Below are 25,690 nucleotides of genomic sequence, written 5' to 3' on the forward strand. Positions count from 1 at the left end.
TGGCTTCTTGGACACTGGGTGATGTCTTTATCCACAGGCCATGAGGGGAACCTGCTGCATTTTCTATTAATTTCAGCAGAAAATGCACTGCTTTCGGTTTAGACGCTCGACTAGCTGACTGCAAATAACGTTCTCTCATTTCTTCTGCCACAGAACGTTCTGAATAAATCACTCAACTACAAGCAGCTGTGTTCGTGCTCATTAATAGACACTAAATTAAAAGTTAAAGTGACTATGTCCATCATTCTGAGTACATTATCGGAAATCTTTGTAGATTGCACACTGGTAAAATATTTTTCATGTAGTTGCTAGATTTGTATATAAAAATAAAAGAAAAAGTGAAGCTTAGCCATTCAGAGGCAAATTTTATTTCCTGGTGTGTGGAAGTAAGACCAACTTCTAACTGGCAATGTTCCACCCACAGCAGTAATGACCAAAAAAAGTCAGTTGGCAAGTGTTGGAAAGGGATTGAATCTGAAACCTGGGAGCTGCCTCTTATAGTCACTGGCCCAAAATCGCAGGTTCCATCAGCAGTGATTCTGCCCATCAGTAATCGTCTAGCCTGAATGTTTTCTTTCATTTTCCCTCACTGTATCTTTTGCACACTGCTGAAACTTACAAATGGATTTTTTTTTTGAATGAAGTACTGGTACGACAGCTCTGGTACAAAATGGTGCAACTCTGCAGCAACAGTTGTCTAACTTTCCAATCAAATCCACTCCCAGGTCAAACAACAATTCTTTTTTTTTATTCGTTCACGGGATGTGGGCGTCACTGGCGAGGCCAGCATTTATTGCCCATCCCTAATTTCCCTTGAGAAGGTGGTGGTGAGCCGCCTTCTTGAACCACTGCAGTCCGTGTGGTGACGGTTCTCCCACAGTGCTGTTAGGAAGGGAGTTCCAGGATTTTGACCCAGCGACAATGAAGGAACGGCGATATATTTCCAAGTCGGGATGGTGTGTGACTTGGAGGAGAAGGTGCAGGTGGTGTTGTTCCCATGTGCCTGCTGCTCTTGTCCTTCTAGATGGTAGAGGTCGCGGGTTTGGGAGGTGCTGTCGAAGAAGCCTTGGCGAGTTGCTGCAGTGCATCCTGTGGATGGTACACACTGCAGCCACAGTGCGCCGGTGGTGAAGGGAGTGAATGTTTAGGGTGGTGGATGGGGTGCCAATCAATTGGGCTGCTTTATCTTGGATGGTGTCGAGCTTCTTGAGTCTTGTTGGAGCTGCACTTATCCAAGCAAGTGGAGAGTATTCCATCACACTCCTGACTTAAGCCTTGTAGATGGTGGAAAGGCTTTGGGGAGTCAGGAGGTGAGTCACTCGCCGCAGAATACCCAGCCTCTGACCTGCTCTAGTAGCCACAGTATTTATATGGCTGGTGCAGTTAAGTTTCTGGTCAATGGTGACCCCCAGGATGTTGATGGTGGGGGATTCAGCGATGGTAATGCCGTTGAATGTCAAGGGGAGGTGGTTAGACTCTCTCTTGTTGAAGATGGTCATTGCCTGGCACTTATCTGGCGCGAATGTTACTTGCCACTTATCAGCCCAAGCCTGGATGTTGTCCAGGTCTTGCTGCATGCGGGCTCGGACTGCTTCATTATTTGAGGGGTTGCGAATGGAACTGAACAGTGTGCAGTCATCAGCGAACATCCCCATTTCTGACCTTATGATGGAGGGAAGGTCATTGATGAAGCAGCTGAAGATGGTTGGGCCTAGGACACTGCCTTGAGGAACTCCTGCAGCAATGTCCTGGGGCTGAGATGATTGGCCTCCAACAACCACTACCATCTTCCTTTGTGCTAGGTATGACTCCAGCCACTGGAGAGTTTTCCCCCTGATTCCCATTGACTTCAATTTTACTCGGGCTCCTTGGTGCCACACTCGGTCAAATGCTGCCTTGATGTCAAGGGCAGTCACTCTCACCTCACCTCTGGAATTCAGCTCTTTTGTCCATGTTTGGACCAAGGCTGTAATGAGGTCTGGAGCTGAGTGGTCCTGGCGGAACCCAAACTGAGCATCGGTGAGCAGGTTATTGGTGAGTAAGTGCCGCTTGATAGCACTGTCGACGGCACCTTCCATCACTTTGCTGATGATTGAGAGTAGACTGATGGGGCGGTAATTGGCCGGATTGGATTTGTCCTGCTTTTTATGGACAATTTTGCATTGCTCTTGGCAAATGGAAGGCATATCACAGATCATTTCAACACAATAATCCGTGGGCTTTCGATTTAAAAGGTAGTTATTTCTTAGGATAACCTATCCAACTGTTATAATGATAATAACTTTCAAAACTACTTAAAAGCATGAACGTGTTACATGGTAACATACCTCACTGCGTTGCCATACTGATAGAATCATAGGATCATATGACAGAAGGAGGCCATTTGGACCATCATTCCTGCTCTTTGAAAGAGCTATCTGATTAGTCCCACTCCCTTGCTCTTTCTCTGTAGCCCGACAAATTTTTCCTTTATATGTATATATCCACTTCACTTTTGAAACTTACCAATGAATCCATTTCCACCATCCTTTCAGGCAGTGCATTCCAGGTCATAACAACTCGCTGAGCAAACAAATTTCTCCTCACCTCCCCCCCAGGCCTTTTTTGCCAATGATTTAAATCTGTGCCTTCTGGTTACTGACCCTCCTGGCTAGTGGAAACAGTTTCTCCCTATCGAATCTTTCAAAACCCCTCATAATCTTGAACAACTCTATTAAATCTCCTGTTAACTATTTTTGTTCTGAGGGGAATAATCACAGCTTCTTTAGTCTCTCCATGTAACTGAATTCCCTCATCCCTGGTACCGTTCTGGTAAATCTCCTCTGCACCCTCTCCCAGGCTTGACACCTTTTCTAATGCATGGTGCCCAGAAGTGGACACAATACTCCAGCCGAAGTCCAACCAGTGATTCATAAAGTTTTACCATCATTTCCTTGCTATTGTACTTTATGCCTCTATTTATAAAGCCCAGAATCCTGTATGCTTTTTAACAGCATTGTCAACTTGTCCTGCAACCTTCAAAGATTTGTGGTCCTAATACCGACACACCTGGGGGACACTACCATATACTTCCCTCCAGTCAATTCACTTCTACTCTCTACTTTCTGTCTGTCAGCCAATTTCATATCCACGCTGCCACTGCCCCCTCAATCTTGTCGGCTTCAATTTTGCTAACAAGTCTATTACGTGGCACTTTATTAAATGCCTTTTGAAAGTCCAGATACACAACATCAACTGCACCACCTTCAACCCTCTGTTATTTGATTGAAGAACTCAATCAAGTTTGTCAGACACGATTTGCCTTTAACAAATCCATGTTTGCTGTCATTTATGAACCCATGTTATTCTAAGTGACAATTCATTTTGTCTCTGTTTATGGTCTCTAGAAGTTTCTCCACCACTGACATTGGGCTGACTGACCTGGTCTATCTCTCCCCCCTTTCTTGAATAGGGATAAGAACATAAGAACATAAGAAATTGGAGCAGGAGTAGGCCAATCGGCCCCTCGAGCCTGCTCCGCCATTCAATAAGATCATGGCTGATCTGATCCCAACCACAAATCTAAAGAACACAAGAAGTCGGAGCAGGACCCGGCCACATAGCCCCTGGGCCCTCTCCGCCACCCACAGGGCATTGACCGATCCGAACTCAGCTTCATGTCCAATTTCCTGCCCGCTCCCCATAACCCCTAATTCCCTTTACTTCTAGGAAACTGTCTATTTCTGTTTTAAATTTATCTAATGATGTAGCTTCCGCAGCTTCCTGGGGCAGCAAATTCCACAGACCTACCACCCTCTGAGTGAAGAAGTTTCTCCTCATCTCAGTTTTGAAAGAGCAGCCCCTTATTCTAAGATTATGCCCCCTAGTTCTAGTTTCACCCATCTTTGGGAACATCCTTACTGCATCCACCCGATCAAGACCCTTCACAATCTTATATGTTTCAATAAGATCGCCTCTCATTCTTCTGAACTCCAATGAGTGGAGTCCCAATCTACTCAACCTCTCCTCATATGTCCGCCCCCTCATCCCCGGGATTAACCGAGTGAACCTTCTTTGTACTGCCTCGAGAGCAAGTATGTCTTTTCTTAAGTATGGACACCAAAACTGTATGCAGTATTCCAGGTGCGGTCTCACCAATACCTTATATAACTGCAGCAATACCTCCTTGTTTTTATATTCTATCCCCCTAGCAATAAAAGCCAACATTCCGTTGGCTTTCTTGATCACCTGCTGCACCTGCATACCAACTTTTTGATTTTCTTGCACTAGGACCCCCAGATCCCTTTGTACTGCAGTACTTTCCAGTCTCTCGCCATTAAGAAAATAACTTGCTCTCTGATTTTTCCTGCCAAAGTGCATAACCTCACATTTTCCAATATTATATTGCATCTGCCAAATCTCCGCCCACTCACCCAGCCTGTCTATATCCCCTTGCAGGTTTTTTATGTCCTCCTCACTCTCTACTTTCCCTCCCATCTTTGTATCATCTGCAAATTTTGATATGTTGCACTCGGTCCCCTCCTCCAAATCGTTAATATAGATTGTAAAGAGTTGGGGACCCAGCACCGACCCCTGTGGAACACCACTGGTTACTGGTTGCCAGTCCGAAAATGAACCATTTATCCCAACTCTCTGCTTCCTGTTCGATAACCAATCCTCCACCCATGCCAGAATATTACCCCCAATCCCGTGATTTTTTATCTTAAGTAATAATCTTTTATGTGGCACCTTGTCGAATGCCTTCTGGAAGTCTAAATACACTATGTCCACTGGTTCCCCTTTATCCACCCTATACGTTATATCCTCGAAGAACTCAAGCAAATTTGTCAGACATGACTTCCCCTTCATAAAGCCATGCTGACTTTGTCCTATTAAATTATGCTTATCTAAATGTTCCGTTACTGTCTCCTTAATAATAGACTCCAAAATTTTACCCACCACAGATGTTAAGCTAACTGGCCTATAATTTCCAGCCTTCTGCCTACTACCCTTTTTAAATAACGGTGTTACATTAGCAGTTTTCCAATCTGCCGGGACCTCTCCTGAGTCCAGGGAATTTTGGAAAACTATCACCAAAGCATCCACAATCCCTACTGCCACTTCCCTCAAGACCCTAGGATGGAAGCCATCAGGTCCAGGGGATTTATCCGCCTTGAGTCCCATTATTTTACTGAGTACCATCTCCTGAGTGATTTTAATCGTATTTAGCTCCTCCCCCCCGAGAGTCCCCTGTTTGTCCAGTGTTGGGATATTCTTAGTGTCCTCTACTGTAAAGACTGAAACAAAATATTTGTTCAGCATTTTTGCCATCTCCATGTTTCCCACCATTAATTTCCCGGTCTCATCCTCTAAGGGACCTATGTTTGCCTTAGCCACCCTTTTTCTTTTTATATAACTATAGAAACTCTTGCTATCTGTTTTTATATTTTTTGCTAATTTCTTTTCATAATCTAACTTCCCTTTCTTAATCAATCCTTTAGTTACTTTTTGCTGTCTTTTGAAGAATTCCCAATCTTCTATCCTCCCACTAAGTTTGGCTACCTTATATGTCCTTGTTTTTAGTCGGATACTATCCTTGATTTCTTTACTTAGCCACGGATGGCTGTCATTTCTTTTACACCCTTTTTTCCTCAGTGGAATATATTTATTTTGAAAGTTGTAAAATAACTCCCTAAATGAACACCACTGCTCATGTACCGTCTTACCCTTTAATTTATTTTCCCAGTCCACTTTAATCAATTCCGCTCTCATACCATCATAGTCTCCTTTATTCAAGCTCAGTACGCTTGTTTGAGAATCAACCTTCTCACCCTCTAATTGGATATGGAATTCAACCATGTTGTGGTCGCTCGTTCCAAGGGGATCCTTAACTAGGACATTATTAATTAATCCTGACTCATTACACAGGACCAGGTCCAAGGTTGCCTGCCCCCTTGTAGGATCAGTTACATACTGCTCAAGAAATCCATCCCTGATGCACTCAATGAACTCGTCCTCAAGGCTGCTCTGCCCAATTTGATTTGTCCAGTTAATATGATAATTAAAATCCCCCATAATTATGGCTGTTCCCTTATTACATGCCCCGACTATCTCCTGATTAATACTTCTTCCAGCAGAGTTGCAACTATTAGGAGGCCTATATACTACGCCCACTAGTGTTTTTTTTCCCTTCTTATTCCTTATCTCCACCCAAACTGTTTCATTATCTTGATGCTTTGTCCCAATATCATTTCTCTGTATTAAAGTGATTCCTTCCTTTATTAACATAGCCACCCCACCTCCCCTTCCTTCCTGCCTGTCCTTCCTGATTGTTAAATACCCTGGCATATTTAATTCCCAGTCGTTGTCACCCTGCAGCCATGTTTCTGTAATGGCCACAAGATCATACCCATACGTAGTTATTTGTGCCGTTAACTCGTCCATTTTATTACGAATGCTACGTGCATTCAGATAAAGAACTTTCAAATCTGTTTTGTGACGCTTAGTTCCTGCTTTTTCCTTTTTTAACACTTTACCTATTACTCCATACCTTCTGTCCCTTCCTGTTACGCTTTCCTCTCTCTCCCTGCTCAGGTTCCCAACCCCCTGCCACTTTAGTTTAAACCCTCCCCAACAGCACTAGCAAACACTCCTCCTAGGACAGCGGTCCCGGCCCTGCCCAGGTGCAGACATTTGCATCCTCCAGTCCTCTGGCACCACCCCTATACCCAAGAAGGATTGAAAGATTATGGCTGGTGCCTCCGCTATTTCCACCCTTACTTCCCTCAGCAACCTAGGATGCATCCCATCCTCATAGTATCATGGTAGGTACAACACAGGTGAAGGCCATCAAGCTCATCGTACCTGTGCCGGCTCTTTGAAAGAGCTATCTAATTAGTCCCATTCCCCTGCTTTTTCCCCATCTGGAGCACCCCAACCATTTTAGTACCTCCTCTTTATCTATTTTTATCCTATCCAATTTCTTTCCCCCTTCCTCCTTTACTGTAACATTGGCAACAGCCTCTTCTTTAGTGGAGACAAAGTACTCATTCAATACCATAGCCTTGCCCTCTGCCTCCACAAGATGATTTCCCTTTTGGTCCTTAATCGGCCCCATCTTTCCTTTGACTATCCTTTTACTCTTTATATGTTTATATAGTGCTCCCTTTTATGTTACCTGCTAATCTTTTCTCATACATCATCTTTGTCCCTCTTATTTCCTTTTTCAGTTTTCCTCTGCACTCTCTGTATTCTGCTTGATTCTCTACTGTATTATGAACCTGATACTATTTATCATAAGCCTCCTTTTTCTGTTTCATATTAACCGCAATTTCTTTAATCATCCAGAGAACTCTAGTTTTGGATGCTCTTCATTTCCCCCCTCGTAGGGATGTATCTACTCTGTACCTGAACCAACTCCTCCTTGAAGGCCTCCCATTGTTCAATTACTGTTTTGCCTACCAATTTATGATTCCAATTCACCTTGGCCAGATCCCTTTAAACTCACTGCCCCAGGAAGCTGTGGAAGCTGCATCATTGAATAAATTTAAAACAGAAATAGACAGTTTCCTCGAAGTAAAGGGAATTAGGGGTTACGGGGAGCGGGCAGGAAATTGGACATGAATTTAGATTTGAGGTTAAGTTCAGATCAGCCATGATCTTATTAAATGGCGGAGCAGGCTCGAAGGGCCGATTGGCCTACTCCTGCTCCTATTTCTTATGAAATTAGTCCTCTTCCAGTTAAGTATTTTCACTGTTGATTGTTCCTTGTCCTTTTGCTTAACTACTCTAAACCTAATGACATTGTGCTCACTGTTTCCCAAATGCTCCCCCACTGAAATATGCTCCACTTGCCCCACTTCATTCCCCAGAACTAGATCCAACACTTCTTCCTTCCTCATTGTGCTGGAAACATACTGATCAAGAAAGTTCTCCTGCGCACATTTCAGGAATTCCTCCCCCTCTTTGCCCTTTACACTGTATTTTTCCCAGTCTAAATTAGGATATTGAAGTCTCCCATTAATGCTACTCTGTTATTTTTATATCTTTCTGAAATTTGCCTGCAAATTTGCTCCTCTATTTCCTTCCAACTAATTGGTTGCCTATAGTATACACCCAGCAGTGTATCAGCTCCTCTTCTGCTCCTTAACTCTAACCAAATAGATTGTGTCTTTGAATGCTCAAGCACATCATCCCTTTCCAGGGCTATAACAGTGCCTTTGATAATACTGCCACCCCCACCCCCTCCTTTTTTTCTTCCCTATTTCTCCTGAATACATTGTAGCCAGGAATATTAAGTGCCTTGTTTGAACCAGATCTCCATTATTGCCACTATATCATAATCCCACACAGCTACTTGTGCCTGCAGCTCACCAAACTTATTTACCACGCTCCCTGCATTTACACACATGCTCTTCAAACCTGCCTTAGTCTGCCTTGCATTTCTCCCAGTCTGATCCCTTCTGTTTCTGAACTACACTTTATTCTGGTGCTGTTTGTCTCTCCCCGTCCTCCTCTTGCAATAAGTCAATCCAAGTGTTACAAAATGCAACGTGAATCGCAAGCAGCTTATTTCTGTACAGTAGCATTCAAACTGTTAATGTCTCTATCAATTCCCTATCGAAATGCATAATACAAAAGTTGTTTTCTAGCAATGTAGCCTTTTGTTCTACTGCTAAAATTGTATTAATTAAAATTCTGAAGTAAGCAATCTGCTCCAGAGGTCGTCTGGATCAGCCAAGATCACAAGCATGACGTCAGGTCACAGATTTTACGAGAAATGGTTGCAAATTCAGTTAGCTTAGATTGAATAAGGCTTTTATTTTAGCCTGAAGCCATACGCAGTCAAGCTGTTAAAGTAATAAGCATTTCAAGAAATAATAATAACCCACAATGAGATGGCTAAATGGGGAATTACACAGTATCAACTTGTATTCATTCCAATTTTATGTACCAGTTGATTTTGTTACAATTATAGTCAATACTCCCTTGTGGGTTATAATCCACATCTTAAACTTTAAGCTCTAAAATATCTTATTCTACAATGGGGCTCAAATTTCCAATAGTGTACCTGCACTAACTCAAGTTGTGATGGCACATAGAAGATTCTCACTTGCCTTTGGCCATTGGCCATAAACTGCTGTTAGGATTTAGCAGAGGAGGTGTGCTCAGCATTAGGGCTCTCCCAGCAGTCAGAAGTGAGCAGCTCTGAGGAGTTCCCTCTCATCAGGCACCATTCTGAAGGAAAATGTGGAGCTGGCGCAATCATTTATATGTATTGTGGGAAATCAAGTTTTTGTAATTGACCCATAAATTAGCAGAAATTGGGTGAGACATTACAGGAAGTATCCAAGCCCTATAGCAGGTCAACTGACAGTTCCCCACTTAAGACAAAGAGGTCGACTTGTATGCACCCTGATTTCTTGAAAATTAGAGGGTCCATGTTCTTGTAAACAATCCACCCAAGGTATAAGATCGTGCTCCTACGAAGAAGACCGACTACCAATTCCTTTGTCTCTACTGTTCATAAGCATGACGCTTTGCCTTCTATACCAAGGCCCAGTTTCCATAACATGCAAGGATAGGATCTGGGGTCATGTGATGTATTGGGCCTACTGTGGTATTGTTTGGCTACAGCACAGGCTGTCTCTGTCTTTGTGCTGGAACTGTTGCAGTACCTTCTATACTGTCTTGATCCCCATGTTGTTTTATGATGGACTATTCTTGAGATCAAGTGCTTTGAGCACAGGGTAAATTTTCCAATTACGCACTCTCAGTGTGGAAACTCTCATGCTCTGAACACACATTAAGTTTAATGGATGGGAAATCACATGCACATGCATGATTTACCAATATGTCCTCCAAAATGGCAAGTCTCTGCCTTGAAAGCATGCAACCAGGAAAGTTACCTTCACATTTCTTGCTGATAGGCATTCAGTCTGCGAGAGAAGTAACGTTGACAAAGCCATGGGGTTGCAAGAACATGACACTGCTTCTACAAACCAGAACTTAATGCCTTGAAAGGAATAGCGTTTGAGTTTGTAAAGTAGCTATGGACTTTGTAGTCTGAGCAGAAATGGCTTATGTGACCCACTGCTTTTGCTGATCTCCTCTATGTTGTTTCCAAACAGCATTTTAGTATTAAAAAGGGAGGCATCAATTGTGCTTTTGATATTGCTGGGAACGTTGAGATTCTAAGCCAGATTTGCCTAATTATGTCATTGGTAATTTATAGGTGAGCCACTGGAACATCTCAAGCTAGAACTAGGACCAATATTCCAAGTCTGGGCTACTGGAGGGAGAGTTTCACTGCTGGTAACGAATATTGGGAAATCTTGGTACTGGTTACAATCTCTTGATCTGCACAGCCATTGCACAAGACTCCCCGCTGGGAGAACAGATTCAGAAACTTTCTCCTCAAATACAGGATTCTGCTGCTTAGAGAAATATTCTATCTACACCTTTTTTAGTGATCTTGAAACCTTCTGATGATTAATGTAGGTTAACATATAAAAAAATGTGACTCCATTACATCCTGCATTATGTGCTAGAGGTGAATGCCAAGCATGAGCATGAGCTTGAGCTTCAGGAATGTCTGCATAAGACAGCTGTGTCAGATTCCAGTAGAGCAATAGAACATCTTCTAAGTATAATACAAATATTTTCCAATTTTAAGAATGGTCTGTACTATCGGAGAACATTTCTGAAAGTTTAATATATCGATGTCAACAAAAGTAGGAACTGCCAGCAGATCCTCTGATGGCCAGGTGGAATAGTTCAGTTTAGCACTAAAGCCATACAGACCAATAGGTCCCCAAACATGCTATGCTAGTGGGATACTGAAAAGTATCTATGTTGGAGCGGGGAGGGGATGGGTGAAATGGCCTTCAGAGAAGGGAACCTGCCATCCCAATCTGGTCTGGTCCACAGATAACTATAATCTACACTACACAATGGCTTGCTATCCCACTTGGGCGTTCAGCTGTAAAACACCACAATGATAAACATTGAGAAAAATATCAGCTAAACTTATTGGCCCCCCCAAGTATTATATCAGGATATATATTGCTGTTGCTTCATTGTACCTGGTTCTGAAATCTGGAATTCCCTACCTCACACCGTTGTGAGAGAACCTTCACCGCAAGGACTGCAGTGGCGGCCCAGGTAACTGGGGATGGGCAAAAAAGTGGCCTTGCCAACATCGCCCACATCTGGAGACCAAAATTTTAAAAAACTCCTGAGCATTGTGTGTATTTTATCCTAAGACAGCAGGATAGGGTTATAGGAGGCTCGTGTGGAACATAAACACCAGCTTGGACCAGTTGGGCTGAATGGCCTGTTTCTGTGCTGGGATGGAGTCAAATGATCAAAACTGTACAGAGGTAGGATTGTTTTCCAATTAGCTGCATACTCCCTTCTAACGTACCTTGTGTTTGGCTTCAGATTTTCAATAGGTAAGTGCGTGCTGGCTGCTGTAGGCTTTGTAGACCAATTGTTCTGCAAGATGTCATCATAAGAAGCACTATAGACAAGGTAACCTGCAATTGAAATTAAAAAGCAGAAGTCAATTCAAGCAGAATTTTGTTACCTACACCCAAAACTTCTCACTGCGGATAATTTTCAGATACCTCTGGCCCAAATCTGAGTTGATGAAATTCATCTGGATTGTCCAATTTACATGAGGTTCTGGTGCGTCCATTGTGGTCTAATCCAATGGATTTACTTCTATGACAGTCTAGTGGGTCTATGTGTGTCAGAGGCATATACTGAACTGCCAGTTTGAGAGGAGTTACCAATCTGATTTGCCAAATTTCCATTCCAATCTAATAAGTGTGAGTGTCTTGATTCTTGATGACTGACAGAAATTTTAATTTTCTTTATTTTAGTGAGGTATGCAATTTAGCGAGGTATGCAATTTAGCTCGCCCTACTCCTTCTCGGAGGGCGGTCATAGAAATAATGCATTTTGACAAATCCTTTTATTTCCTCAATTCCTCAAAGTTTTACCGATAGTTCTTATTACCCAATCAGGCCAAATCCAGTAATCAATTGGCTAAAAAAAAAAAACCCTGAATTTGGTTTCCAACGAGAGAAGTATTTTGAAGGATGCGATCCTACCTCTGAAAATAGATGGTAGGTCAACATAACATAAGGACAAAATGGATAATAAATAGTAAAAAACTTTCAATCTATATAATGCATTATAAGACTCTTAGAACATCTCAGAATGCATCACAACCAATTAATTACTTTCGAAATGCAGTCACTTATTAATTCAAACACAACAGTCAATTTCACACAGCAAGATCCCACAAACAGCAAGTGAGATGAATGACGAGCTACTTCATTTTTCGGTGGTGTTGGTTGAAAAAGGAAAGTTGGCCAGGATGAGAGAACTTTCTGCTTTTCTTTGAATAGTGCATGACATCTTCTAAATCCACCAACAAGCAGACAGTTCAACGCCTCATCTGAAAGTCAGCACCAGCAATAATGCAACACTCCCTCAGTACTACACTGAAGTCTCAGCCTTGATTATGTGCTGAAGTGAAGCTCGATCCCAAGTTATGTTAGAAGGTACAGAAAGAGGACAGAATAGGGAAGAAAGAATCTAAATCCAAACAGATAGCAGATATTCACCTTGGATATGCAAATTGTGCTGTGGGACTAGTGGGTAGCCAATGTAACACTTCTGTTCAAGAAAGAAGGATAAACCAGGTAACTATAGATAGTCTAATATCAGATGTGAGTAAACTCTTAGAATCCACAATTCAAGAAATTGATAAACAGTTAAAGATGCTTGGGTAGTCAAGGATAGCTAACATAGATTGTTAAAAGTAGGTCAAGTTTGACAAATTTACTATCGATTTTAAAGAAGTGGTTAATTGTGTAGATACAGGGAATGCAGTAAATAGTGTGTATACAGATATTCAGAAGGCATTTGATAAGGTGTCTCAAAAGAGCCTTGTTTAAAAAAAAAATCAGACTAATGGTTAAGAGGAAATATAGCCGCATGGGTAGAAAGTTGGTTGGCAGACAAGAAACAAGGATTAGGGCCAATAGGTGTTGTTTGCATTGGAGAGCAGTTGGAAGTGGTATACTCTAGGGATTAGTGCTCAAACCACTTTGCTCTCTCTCAATATCAAAATTTACTTATGGCACTAAAGTAGAAAGTCAAGCAAATAGGGTGGTTGAAGTTTGGAACTCTTTTCCGCAAACGGCAATTGATACTAGCTCAATTGCTAAATTTAAATCTGAGATAGATAGCTTTTCGACAACCAAAGGTATTAAGGGATATGGGCCAAAGGCGGGTACACGGAGTTAGATCACAGATCAGCCATGATCTTATCAAATGGTGGAGCAGGCACGAGGGGCTGAATGGCCTACTCCTGTTCCTATGTTCCTATAAATAGTGAAGAGGACTGCAAAAACTTCAGGAGGACATAATGGGCAGAAGGTGGCAGATGGAATTTAATGCAGAGAAGTGTGAACTAATCAATTTTGGGAGGAAGAACAAGGAATGGAACTGTAAACTCAATGGAGATGAAGGATGTAGAGGAGCGGGGATCTACGGGTGCAAATAAATTATTCCCCGGAGATACAAGTGCAGGTTGATAAAACCATGAAAAGGCCAATAAGCATTTTGGATTTTAATAGTAGGGTTATAGACTATATTGGCAAAGAGGTTATAATAAAATTGTACAAGGCAATGGTTAGGCCACAGTTAGAGTACTCCAGTATAGAAAGGAATAGAAGGGACATTAAAACAAGCATACAGCTTAGATTCACCGGGGGATACAAGGGTTGAGAAAGTATAGTTATGAGAAGCTTGAGGTACTGGAATTATTTCTACTGGAGCAGAGGGGTCTAAGAAGAGATTTAATAGAGGTTTTTAAAATTATGAAGGGTTTTGATTGAATGAATAGGGGAAGACTGCTTCCTCTGGTTGGGGCATCAGTGATAAGGGGTCATCAATTTAAAATAGTCACTAAGAAAGCCAAGAGAGAATTCTTTACACAAGAGTGTTTTACAGCAAGGAATGCTTTGCCACATTGAATGGTTGAGGTAGGTTTTAAGGGAAAATTTGATAAATATTTGAAGCAAAGGAAAATACAGAGCCCTGAGGAGAGCGCAGGGCAGGGAGATTAGTTTTGGATTACTCCAGAAAAGAACTGGCATTGAGATGATGGGCCAAATGGCCTCCCTTCTGTGATCTAAACATCTATGATTTTACATGCCACTTCCTCCAGTGATGATGACCAAATTGCTATGGGTTAAATCTCATTTAGAATAAATTATGTTTTTGCTCTCACTAAATTGTGTTCTGTTTGGAAATTATGTATTGCTTGCATATTTTCCTTATCCTTTAGCCACACAGGATACAGTTTATATTATTTGCATTAAGAACGTGGTTCATCCGTGCAAATCACAAATTGGAATATGACAGTCTTGTTAGAAGGCAGCCCAATTATTCGAACTCATAATTTGACCTGGGTAATTACTTTCCTTAAAAATGTTAATTTGTTGCTGCAAATGAAACTATTATCTATACTTATACTAGGGAAAACTTTACAAGACTGGACTGAGCATTGTCAGACAGGAGTGTTGGTCGGAGATGGGACTATAACTTAGAGCTGATGCTTCAGCCCGTGATTCCAACGAGCAAGGCTCCATTTCAGGAGCGGAGCCTTGCAAAATTTACCCAATAACATTCATTAGTTTTTAATCTTGTTATGTAGGTTAGGCAATGTTACAAAATTAATTTCAGTGCATATCTTAGCTATGTTCCGAGCTGATCTATGAATTCTTGGGAGTAATTTTCTGATTTTGCATTGCTGGTGGGGAAGTTCAGCAGCCCGAACAAAATCGGGAAATCACTGGCAGTGCACCCACAATTTCCCAATATGTGCTGGTGCCAGGCGAAATGACCTCCCACCTGCCATGTTGGGAAAGTTTCCCCTCTTGCCTGAAGGAACAAAAGGGATAAGTTTTCCGTCATTGCACTCCCAGTACATTACGCGATATCAGAATACGGAGCACAGACGAGTGCCTGCCTGTTACGCAGCCTGCCCAATTTTCCATCCATTCAAGTTAATGGACAGAAAATCTAGCAGGATGCACAATGGGTGCATGATTCTCCACGCTCAGTATTCCTTTGTGTGCTTTTGCCGTGCGAAGCTCTGACTTAGTATTGCAAAAACAATAAACTTACCCTTAAGTCAATACTCCATTCACAACTTACTGCACTAACTAAAACCGGTCAGACATTTATTTTCAGACTAAGCTGATGGTCAAATTTGTCGACACTACGTTTCCTCCTGGCGTGAGGAGAATGAATTTTAGTGTATTCACATTCTGACATTTTCTTTCCTACTTTAGCCTTACTGTCTGAAAAGCAAATGCAGGATCGGCATACAACATACTTACTTCACTTGAATTTGACTTGCTGCACACATTCCTGGAACACTGCCTCAAGCTTGGCATTCACTCCAACTCATGACTAAGTGGTTACTCCCATAAAGCAGGGTGTAACAGAGTCATATTTTTATACGTTAACCTGCATTAGTTATCAGAAACGCCCTTAGTAAATTTACTGAATCACTATGCTGTAGATAGAGTATTTCATCAGTAAAACACAAATAATTTTCTAGTTTGAAAGCTGCTCTGTATTACAACAAAAATGGGAACTACCAACATCCCTCCCGGTGGTTTAATGGGTACTGGCACTGCCTCACGTAGTACTAAGCCATACATCCTGGTCCATGCTGAGTAAGCTAATGTTGGGGTGCTGAAATTGGCTCAGCATCCAATTGTAATGGGATGCAGGGTTTCTGACTACTATTTAATGACTGTGCATTTGGACATTGGGTGAGGACAGAGCTAGCTCAGTTGTGATGCCCTCTGTGGTCAAACAGCCTGATATTTATTGTTTAAGCTCACAAGTGAATAATGGACACCTAGATGAGGGAGAAAAAGAACTGCATATGAAAGTAATTTGTTCAACCTGAAATTTCAACTTATTTTTTACCTAGATTCAAATTTCCTTTTGTAGAGTACTCAATGATGTGTCTCTATGAAATAAAAAGGTTAGTAACATCATTAAAATTGAGTAGAAAGCAATTTTACATGAACAGTTTGACCCGAGAAAATGAAACCTTTTACGGTGTTCCAAAGGAAATGGAGATGGCAATGGAATCAAGAAAGAAAATGAAATATTTGAAATTGAGAAACAAAGGCTGAAACACCTGAGCAGAAAGAAAGAGACACATAAAAAGGTTCCAAAGTAGAACTAAAAGAAAACAAAGAGGCAGAAAGGAAAATAAACGTTGGCTCTGAAACTACATCTGGGGATACAGTATATAAGCTTTTTTTGGTTAATAATTTGCATTCATGTTATGCCTTTAAATGCAGAAAAACATCCCAGCGTGTACAGATAGGAGTAGGCACTAAGCATTTCATAGAATCGTTCAGCACAGGAGGCGGCCATTTGGCCCATCGTGTCCGTGCTGGCTCTGTGAAAGAGCTATCCAGTTAGTCCCGCTGCCCTGCTCTTTCCCCATAGCCCTGCAAATTTCTCCTTTTCAAGTATATATCCAATTCTCTTTTGAAAGTTACTTTTGAATATGCTTCCACCACCCTTTCAGTAGTGCATTCCACATCATAACAAAAAATTCTCCTAATTTCCCCCTCGGTTAGTTTGATAATTACCAGAAACCTGTGTCCTATGGTTACTGACTTCCTGCCAGTTGAAACAATTTCTCCTTATTTACTCTATCTAATTTTGAACACCACTATTAAATGTCCCCTTAACCTTCTCTGCTCTAAGGAGAACAATCCCAGCTTGGGTGAAGCAGAAAAGTCTATGGCCAGGAATTTCGTCGGAGCTGCTCCTGCTGGGCTGGAAGTGCGGCAGAAACCTCATTTACGCACACAAGCGGTGTTTCCGCCGCGCTTCTGACGAAGTAATGGCGGTGGAGCAGGAGCAGCTCCTACAAAATTCTCGGCCTATGAATTCTATATGATCAATCCCACTCACTTAGTCTATGTTCCTTTGTAACTTTCTGCTTCCATTTGCACAACTTATTTGTGCCTCCTAACTTAGTGTCATCGGCAAACTTGGATATACAACTCTCCGTTCCTTCATCCAAGTCATTAATATATATGATAAAAAGCTGAGGCTCCAGTACAGATCCCTGGAGAGGATCGCTCGTCACTTTCTGCCACAGTGTCAGCCTTGACTCAATGTTGCACTCTTGCCTCGCATAATGTTGTGGGTTCAAGTCCCACTTCAGACACTAGAGCACATAATCTAGGCTGACACTTCAGTACAGTACTGAGGAAATGCAGCAGTGTCAGAGTTACCATCTTTCGCTTTAGATGTTAAAATGAGGTCCCTTCTGCCCTCTTAGGTGGAGGTTAAAGATCCCATGGTACTATCTGAAGAATAGGGGAGTTCTCCCCAGTGTCCTGGCCAATATTTATCCCTCAACCAATACCATCTGGTCATTTGTCTCATTGCTATTTGTGAGACCTTGTGTTGTGTTTCCCTACATTACAACAGTAACTACACTTCAAAATTACTTAATTGTCTGTAATGTGCTTTGGGACGTCTTGAGGTCATAAAAGGCTCTATATAAAAGTAAGTTTCTTCCTTTCTTCCAATCAGAAAATGTTCCCTTTATCCCTACTCTCTTAGTCTCCTATCCCCCCCCCCAACCAATTACCAACTCATGTCACAGGGTTACCTCCAATTCCGGTGTGCTTTCATTTTTCTACTTGGACAAGAAGGGGAGGTTAGAGATTGGGCAGTAGTTGGAAAGGATGGATGGGTTAAGAGTGGGTTTTGCGAGTAAGGGGCTGAGAATGGTGGTTTTGAAAGGAAGAGGGGCAGAGCCTGAACAGAGGAATGCCAGCAAGCAATGAGGACAGGAAAGGTAGATGGTTTCAGGATTTGGGTGTTTGAGAAGATCAAGTGGACAAGAGATGGGTCTTATGGTACAGATCTGCTTCGAGAAGATAGGGCTATCCCTAAAGCTTTTCATATGTTCTTTTCTTATTTAAAAAAAAATTCATTCATGGGATGTGGGCGTCGCTGGCGAGGCCAGCATTTATTGCCCATCCCTAATTGCCCTAGAGAAGGTGGCGGTGAGCCGCCTTCTTGAACCACTGCAGTCCGTGTGGCAAAGGTTCTCCCACAGTGTTGTTAGGAAGGGTGTTCCAGGATTTTGACCCAGCGACGATGAAGGAACGGCAATATATTTCCAAGTCGGGATGGTGTGTGACTTGGAGGGGAACGTGCAGGTGATGTTGTTCCCATGTGCCTGTTTTGAAGAGTCCAAGGTTTGACAGAATTAAATCAATTAAACTTTTGGATATAGATGTGAGGGAATGACACTCACAGGGGATGCATTTTAGGACACTGAGATTGTCCAGCCATTAAAATTAGGTTCACTCCCTGAGATTGCCAATCCCAGTGGTAAAGCCAGATTGTGAACCCCTATGAACTCCATTTCTAACCAAAGTCAACGAAAGCAACTGCACCTTCAGTTTCAGCGAACTATCTATCTGACTACATAACTGGCAGGCAACAATCTTCTCTTAGGTCCATTCAATCAGTATCATGCATAAATTTGGATATTAAAGCTGCTTAATGGCTTTATCTTAGTAATTTTGATGCTTTTCTAAAAATAAATATTATTGGTGATAGAACTTAGCAGATGTTCAATGAGTTATGATGTATTAAAATTAAAACAGCCATTTTCCTGCAAAAGTGAAGATGAGCACAGTCATTCTAGTAAGATATTATGAAATATTAGGGCAGATGTCATAGATGAAGGTCAGGTGGAGAACACTCTAAGCCTGTAACAGAGTCTGTCTGACCATTACTTTAAATGGATGGAAAATCGCACAGCCTGCAATACTCCGTGCCTGATTTTCCTCTATGTGCTCCACCTAAGCAATCCTTTACACCCAAGAGAGCAAGAGAAAAATCCTGTTACACCCTTGTGCTGAGAGCAGCCCGCCTGTTTCCAATAATCGACTTGGATCTCACATCGCTGTATCTTTTTCATATTAAATACTGTTGAAAAAGTAAGAACAGCTTTGCCTATTGAAATTTCAATCCTATTTTTAAATTGGTGATGTGAACTCTGTGGACTACTTTGGAATTCAAAGATCCTGCATGGGGACAATTCTTTGTAGTTTGGGATGAGCAGCATTATTCAGTGCTGAATTATGGGATAACTGAAGAAAAATAGAAGTAATATGGGGTTAGAACTCGGAGGACATTACTGTGTCAAGACCACTCAGTGGAAAATTCACGTTTGCATTATCCTAGTACATTTTATTACAAGAGGCAAGCACGTGCCTAATGCAAGCACTACCCCATGTCCATTATAGTTCAAGCAGGAGAAAGAACAACAAAACAAGAACTTAAACTAACAACTGTAATAAGACAAAACTTCTGCTAGCTTTAATTTCTCCCCCATTATCTGGTCCAAAAGAAGTGAAAGATTAGTGTAGCTGGAATATAATAGGAAACAGTAGACATCTGGAAGAACTTTAAACCTTAAACCAACTCTGTTATGACAAACCTTACTGAAAATAAATGGTGTTCTTATTCGCTTCAAACGCATAACTATTTAGCACAAATTTGTGAACTTTTCTAACTTGCCAACACCACCAGACTTCTTGGTGCTGTTAGCTGAACTCTTGGTGCCTAATAACAGCAATATCCATTACTGACAACCTTATGATCTGATATTATGATTTAGATAAATGTAAATTTGCTTACATTTGCCTTTCCCTATTTTCATAAATGCGACTCCATCCTTTAGAAACACTGGAAGCATGTAAACAATACTGTTTCAAGCACTGGAATTGCTTTGTAACAATTTGGGTTCTGTTTAAAAAAGCTTCAAAGGGTCCATTTATCCTTGCGGCAATGAACAGCCCCAGTTTGTATCCATGAACATGATTGACAATTTCCCGGAGTGCTGGAGATGGTAAAATTAATGTGAAAATTCCATGTTGGTGGTCTGATGGCATAACTCTTGATGGCCATTTTCAACTTTGGCCATGGGACATGCACAGTCCCTTCAGGACGAAACACTATCCCATCTGTGTCTTAAGTTACGAGTTTGGTTTCAGTGCGCCTAACCTGCTCACCCCTTGGACTCTTCCCTTAATGAACAGAAGTTATGTGTTTTTTCTCAAAACTTTCTTTAAGGTTTTAGGTGGTTAGTGAAAGCTAAACTTATTAACGTATAGGCTCGAAATCCAGCATTTGTTTTCTAGCACCTGCGATGATGACCAAAACGTCGATTTTTCCTGGTCCAAAGGGTAAAAAGTTCATGGAAAATGTTTTTTTCCCTCAATACATTGAGGTAAAATAGAGTTTAAATCCTGGAAATCCCCCGATATTCTCTGGATGGAGCATAAGTGTGGAAGGGGGTACTTTTGGGGTCCACCGCTGTGGCCTGCCATTGATTACGTCCCGGGGACAATATCATTTGAATACTTGTGGCGCGTGATTGCCCCTGTAATGATGCAGCAGAGGAAGGAATGACCCAGAGCCCAAAATAGGCTGAAAAGGAGGTCAAAAAAGATATTAATAAATTGCCTTCCCCATTTTTTGATATCTCTCCAACCATATTGGATTCCTCTGGGATCAATTCTCCTCTTAGCAGCTGGGGCCTCCCCTAGGTTGAATGGAATCTACATCTGTTCTAATCAGGTGTAGGAGCTGTTGGGCCCATCAGTGGTGAACTAGGTGGAGTTCCAGAGTAGCTCAAAATGTGCCCCCTCTCTTCTTCCCCCCACCCCCCACAAAATGTGCCCCTCTCTTCCACCCCCCCCCCCCATCCAAAACTCTGCTGCATGTATCCTAACTTGCACCAAGTCCTGTTCTCCCATTACCCCTGTGCTCGCTGACTTACATTGGCTCCCAGTCTGGGAATGCCTCGATTTAAAAATTTTCATCCTCGTTTTCAAATCCCTCCATGGCCTCGTCTCTCCCTATCCTCTGTAACCTCCTCCAGCCCTACAAGATCTCTGCACTCCTTCAATTCTTGCCTTTTGTGCATTCCCGATTTTAATCGCTCCACCATTTAATCGCATTCAGCTGTCTAGGTCCTAAGTTCTGGAATTCCCTCCCTAAACCTTTCCGCCTCTCTACCTCCCTCTCCTCCTTTAAGATGCTCCTTGAAACCTACCTCTTTGACCAAGCTTTTGATCACCTGTCCTAATACCTCTTCATGTGGCTCGGTGTCAAATTTTGTTTGATAATGCTCCTGTGATGTTCCTTGGGACGTTTTACTATGTTAAAGGCACTATAAAAATGCAAGTTGTTGTTGCTGTTGTAAACTATCTAAATACAAAGAAAGAAAGAAAGAAGAGAAAAACTTGCACTGATATAGTGCCTTTCGACCTTAAATCTTCTCTCTACCTCTCTCTTTTCCTTTAAGACAATCCTAAAAACCTACCTCTTTGCCCAAGCTTTTGGTCACCTGTCCTAATATCTCCTTTTGTGGCTCAGTATCAAATTTTGTTTGATAGTGGCTCCTGTGAAGTGCCTTGGGATGTTTTTCTACATTAAATATAAATGCAAGTTGTTGCTTCATAAAAGCTTCGTAGGTCAACAAAAAGTACATTGTCATTAAAATAAGTTTATAGAATCTATAATTTAAAAAAAAACATTTAAAGCCACATTTATCTGTTTTGCAAACTTATACACAGTATGTTTCACACTGTATGATCCAGCCATTGATCAAAATACTCAGGCTTGGGAATATCATTAAACAGACCTTCACACAAAAGAATTACAAAAATAAACTTTGAAAAATCATAAGTTTTTAATACCCAGGTCCAAAAAAAAATACAAGATGCTGCAATTTAAATATTTAGCTAAGCTAAAACAAAAAAAAGACTTGAAGTATTTAAAAATAATTATGGATTAGAGGTGTGGAAATGAACCAAGATATTAGTTGATTGGTCAGCAAAATGCCATATACTGCATCCACATTACACCAACAAGCCAATGAGATTTGTATTACTTCATTAATTTGAGCACCATTTCTGTGCCCTATTGCTGGGATACCTTAGATTATTGAGGAATGGTCTATTTGTATAGTGATTATGGTACTGGACTAGCAAACCAGAGGTTAAGAGTTCAAATCTTACCATGATACATTTTGAAACCAAATTCAATAAATCTGGTAATCTGTGGGCCAGCACAAGAAATGACCATGAAAACTGCCAGATTGTTGTAAAAACCCAATTAGTTCACTAATGTCTCTCAGGGAAGGGAACCTGCCTCTACTACCTGGTCCAGCCTACATGTGACTCCAGTCCCACACTACGTGGTTGACTCAGGGAAATTTGGGACGGGAAATAAATATTGTCTTGAACATCCCAAGAGCAAATACAAAATAAAGGTGGAACTATTAAATTGTACCTGTTACAAATTCGTTCTTCAGAGGCTTTGCCCAGTCAAGGATTATGAAGGAGTGGCAGCCTTCTACAGCCACGATGATGATATTATGCGGAGCTCGTTCGGGGGGTAGGGTTTCGTCCTTCAGTTCTTTTGGAATAATATCCACCAGCGAATCCACTTGAAAGTGCTCCAGAGCTTCTGTCAATGAACAAGGTGCTGCTGGATCTTTGCTGATATAATTCACATGAGCAGCTGCAACAGGTCAAAGTATTGAATCAAAATCACTCAAACAAATTTCAGTTCTAAATAACAAAAGACACAATATGTACAACGCAGGCCATTTTCAGATTTACTGTTTCACTAAACAGTAATTAGGACTGAAAGTCCTTATAATGACTTTTTAATGTTTGTTTTGGTTGGGTTTCTATCTTTTGATGAAAACTTGATAATCTGGATGAAGAAGAACTACATTTCTGTGTGAATATTTATATGGAAGGTAGTGAGTCTCAGTAATTGTCTGGGGACAACTTTATACAAAATGGACATACTTATAAGTGCTGTGGCTTTGACTATTTGATATACTGTACCTTGTGCCTCGACATACACTAAAATAGAAGGTACAAAAGGAAATTCAGGGTCATTGCTTTTTTAAGAGGAAATACAAGGAGCTCCTCATTTATTCAATATGATCATGATAATGATGGTTATGTGTCAGTTTATAAAGCATCTAGATTGCAAGTAGATAAGGGATAAAATTATTTTTTTTCATTCAAAAATGGGTTAATTGTTTTTTTATACGCTTTCCAGGAATATGTTATTTTCAATAAAGCAATTTCTGAGAGGTAAAATTCAATAATTCCCTTGGAGCCGCTTTCCCTCCACCATACGTAACTTGGCCCGAAATGAGATGAAAACTCCCGTTTATGCTGCATTTCCAGCAAAGTTAAGGCGTTGGAGCAAGAGCAGCTCCAAGGAAATTCCAGGCCTATGGCAGTAGATAAGGTATTCATAAGAATCATTAAAATCAAATTTATTGCCTATTTAAAAACCTGTTTTTTGGGTGCTTTTCAGGTTTTTTTTAGTGTTGTAGTTTGTGGGGGGGGGGGGAAAGAGGGGGGGAGATTTTAGCCCAAAAGCCAGGAAAATTGAGAGATATTTTGTACCGCACCTGGAATACTGCATACAGTTTTGGTGTCCATACTTAAGAAAAGACATACTTGCTCTCGAGGCAGTACAAAGAAGGTTCACTCGGTTAATCCCGGGGATGAGGGGGCGGACATATGAGGAGAGGTTGAGTAGATTGGGACTCCACTCATTGGAGTTCAGAAGAATGAGAGGCGATCTTATTGAAACATATAAGATTGTGAAGGGTCTTGATCGGGTGGATGCAGTAAGGATGTTCCCAAAGATGGGTGAAACTAGAACTAGGGGGCGTAATCTTAGAATAAGGGGCTGCTCTTTCAAAACTGAGATGAGGAGAAACTTCTTCACTCAGAGGGTGGTAGGTCTGTGGAATTTGCTGCCCCAGGAAGCTGTGGAAGCTACATCATTAGATAAATTTAAAACAGAAATAGACAGTTTCCTAGAAGTAAAGGGAATTAGGGGTTATGGGGAGCGGGCAGGAAATTGGACATGAAGCTGAGTTCGGATCGGTCAATGCCCTGTGGGTGGCGGAGAGGGCCCAGGGGCTATGTGGCCGGGTCCTGCTCCGACTTCTTGTGTTCTTTAGATTTGTGGTTGGGATCAGATCAGCCATGATCTTATTGAATGGCGGAGCAGGCTCGAGGGGCCGATTGGCCTACTCCTGCTCCTATTTCTTATGTTCTTATGTTCTTAAATCAAGAAAACAAAATTAAGGTTCAGAAAGCTGCTTACAGTAAATGAGTGGTAACTTCAATGGAATAAGGAATACTGTATTTAAAACGTTTACATCCCATTTATCACTATCAACTTCTAAAGGAGTGTCCCTTTGGGGCAGGAGGTCCTGAAAGAGCTACTGCAAAGCTCTAATATACTTAAGAATTTATCTATGATAGATCAGAAAAGGCTCTTGAGATGCAAACATTTATTTACTTGGCAAACCTTTGCTTCACCAGATCCAATCAAAGGAAGAACTTGCATTTATATAGCACCTTTCATGGCCTTAGGACATCTCAACGTGATTTTCAGCCAATGAAGTACTTTCTGCAGTGTTCCAACTGTTGCAATGTTCGGAAATGCGGCAGCCAATTCGTGCACAGCGAGGTCCCAAAAACAGCAATGATATAACGATCAGATAATCAGTTTTAATTATACTGGTTGAGGGATACATATTGGCCAGGACACTCTATCAAAATAGGCATAACTAAATTATCTGGGACTCTTCAGGTATGGAAGATTAATCCACCGGCCACTGATGCTAGCAACTTGGGAGAAAGCTGGAGTCTGCAATTCGCATTCACAGTTCACACCTATGGTTTGACCCTGTGTATGTTGTTCTCCTGCTCGCCTGCTGTCGGGTACCTTTCATGGAATCCCACACTCACCTGACGAAGGAGAAAGCTTCCGAAAGCTTGTGATTTTCAAATAAAACTGTTGGACTATAACCTGGTGTTGTAAGATTCCTTACATTTGTCCACCCCAGTCCATCACCGGCATCTCCACATCATGGAAGTGTAGTGAACAGTGAGGAGGATAGCGATATTCAAGAGGATATAGACACTCTGATGGCATGGGCGGACACATGGCAGATGAAGTTTAATGCAGAAAAATGCGAGGTGATGCATTTCGGTAGGAAAAATGAGGAAAGGCAATATGAACTAGAGGGCACAATTCTAAAAGGGGTGGAGGAACACAGGGATCTGGGGGTGTATGTGCATAAATCGTTGAATGTGGCAGGGCAGGTTGAGAAAGTGGTTAAAAAAGCATACGGGGTCCTGGGCTTTATAAATAGAGGCATAGACTACAAAAGCAAGGAAGTCATGATGAACCTGTATAAAACACTGGTTCGGCCACAACTGGTGTATTGTGTCCCGTTCTGGGCAACGCACTTTAGAAAGGATGTGAAGGCCTTAAGAGAGGGTGCAGAGGAGATTTAATAGAATGATTCCAGGGATGAGGGACTTAAATTACGTGGATAGACTGGAGAAGCTGGGATTGTTCTCCTTGGAACAGGGAAGGTTGAGAGGAGATTTGATAGAGGTATTCAAAATCATGAAGGGTCTAGACAGAGTGGATAGACATAAACTGTTCCCGTTGGCGGAAGGGTCAAGAACCAGAGGGCATAGATTTAAGGTGATTGGCA

The 25,690-nt window shown here is 41.6% G+C and overlaps 1 protein-coding gene across 2 annotated transcripts in view; it reads right to left on the bottom strand.

Moving 5' to 3' along the window:
* The window catches only part of fndc1 (fibronectin type III domain containing 1), a 331,091-nt gene that overhangs the window by 39,027 nt on the left and 266,374 nt on the right, over nucleotides 1-25,690 (bottom strand). The window contains exons 18-19 of one of the 2 annotated variants that reach the window (XM_067989150.1): nucleotides 22,429-22,659; nucleotides 11,405-11,516 (exon numbers count right to left, since the gene is read on the bottom strand). In XM_067989150.1, the coding sequence (XP_067845251.1) occupies nucleotides 11,405-11,516; nucleotides 22,429-22,659 (343 nt within the window). Of the gene's footprint in view, nucleotides 1-11,404; nucleotides 11,517-22,428; nucleotides 22,660-25,690 lie in introns of those variants that run through there. The other variant, XR_010963686.1, reaches the window with a different exon arrangement.

Source organism: Heptranchias perlo, chromosome 8 (assembly GCF_035084215.1).
Source record: "Heptranchias perlo isolate sHepPer1 chromosome 8, sHepPer1.hap1, whole genome shotgun sequence".
NCBI classification, from domain to species: domain Eukaryota; kingdom Metazoa; phylum Chordata; class Chondrichthyes; order Hexanchiformes; family Hexanchidae; genus Heptranchias; species Heptranchias perlo.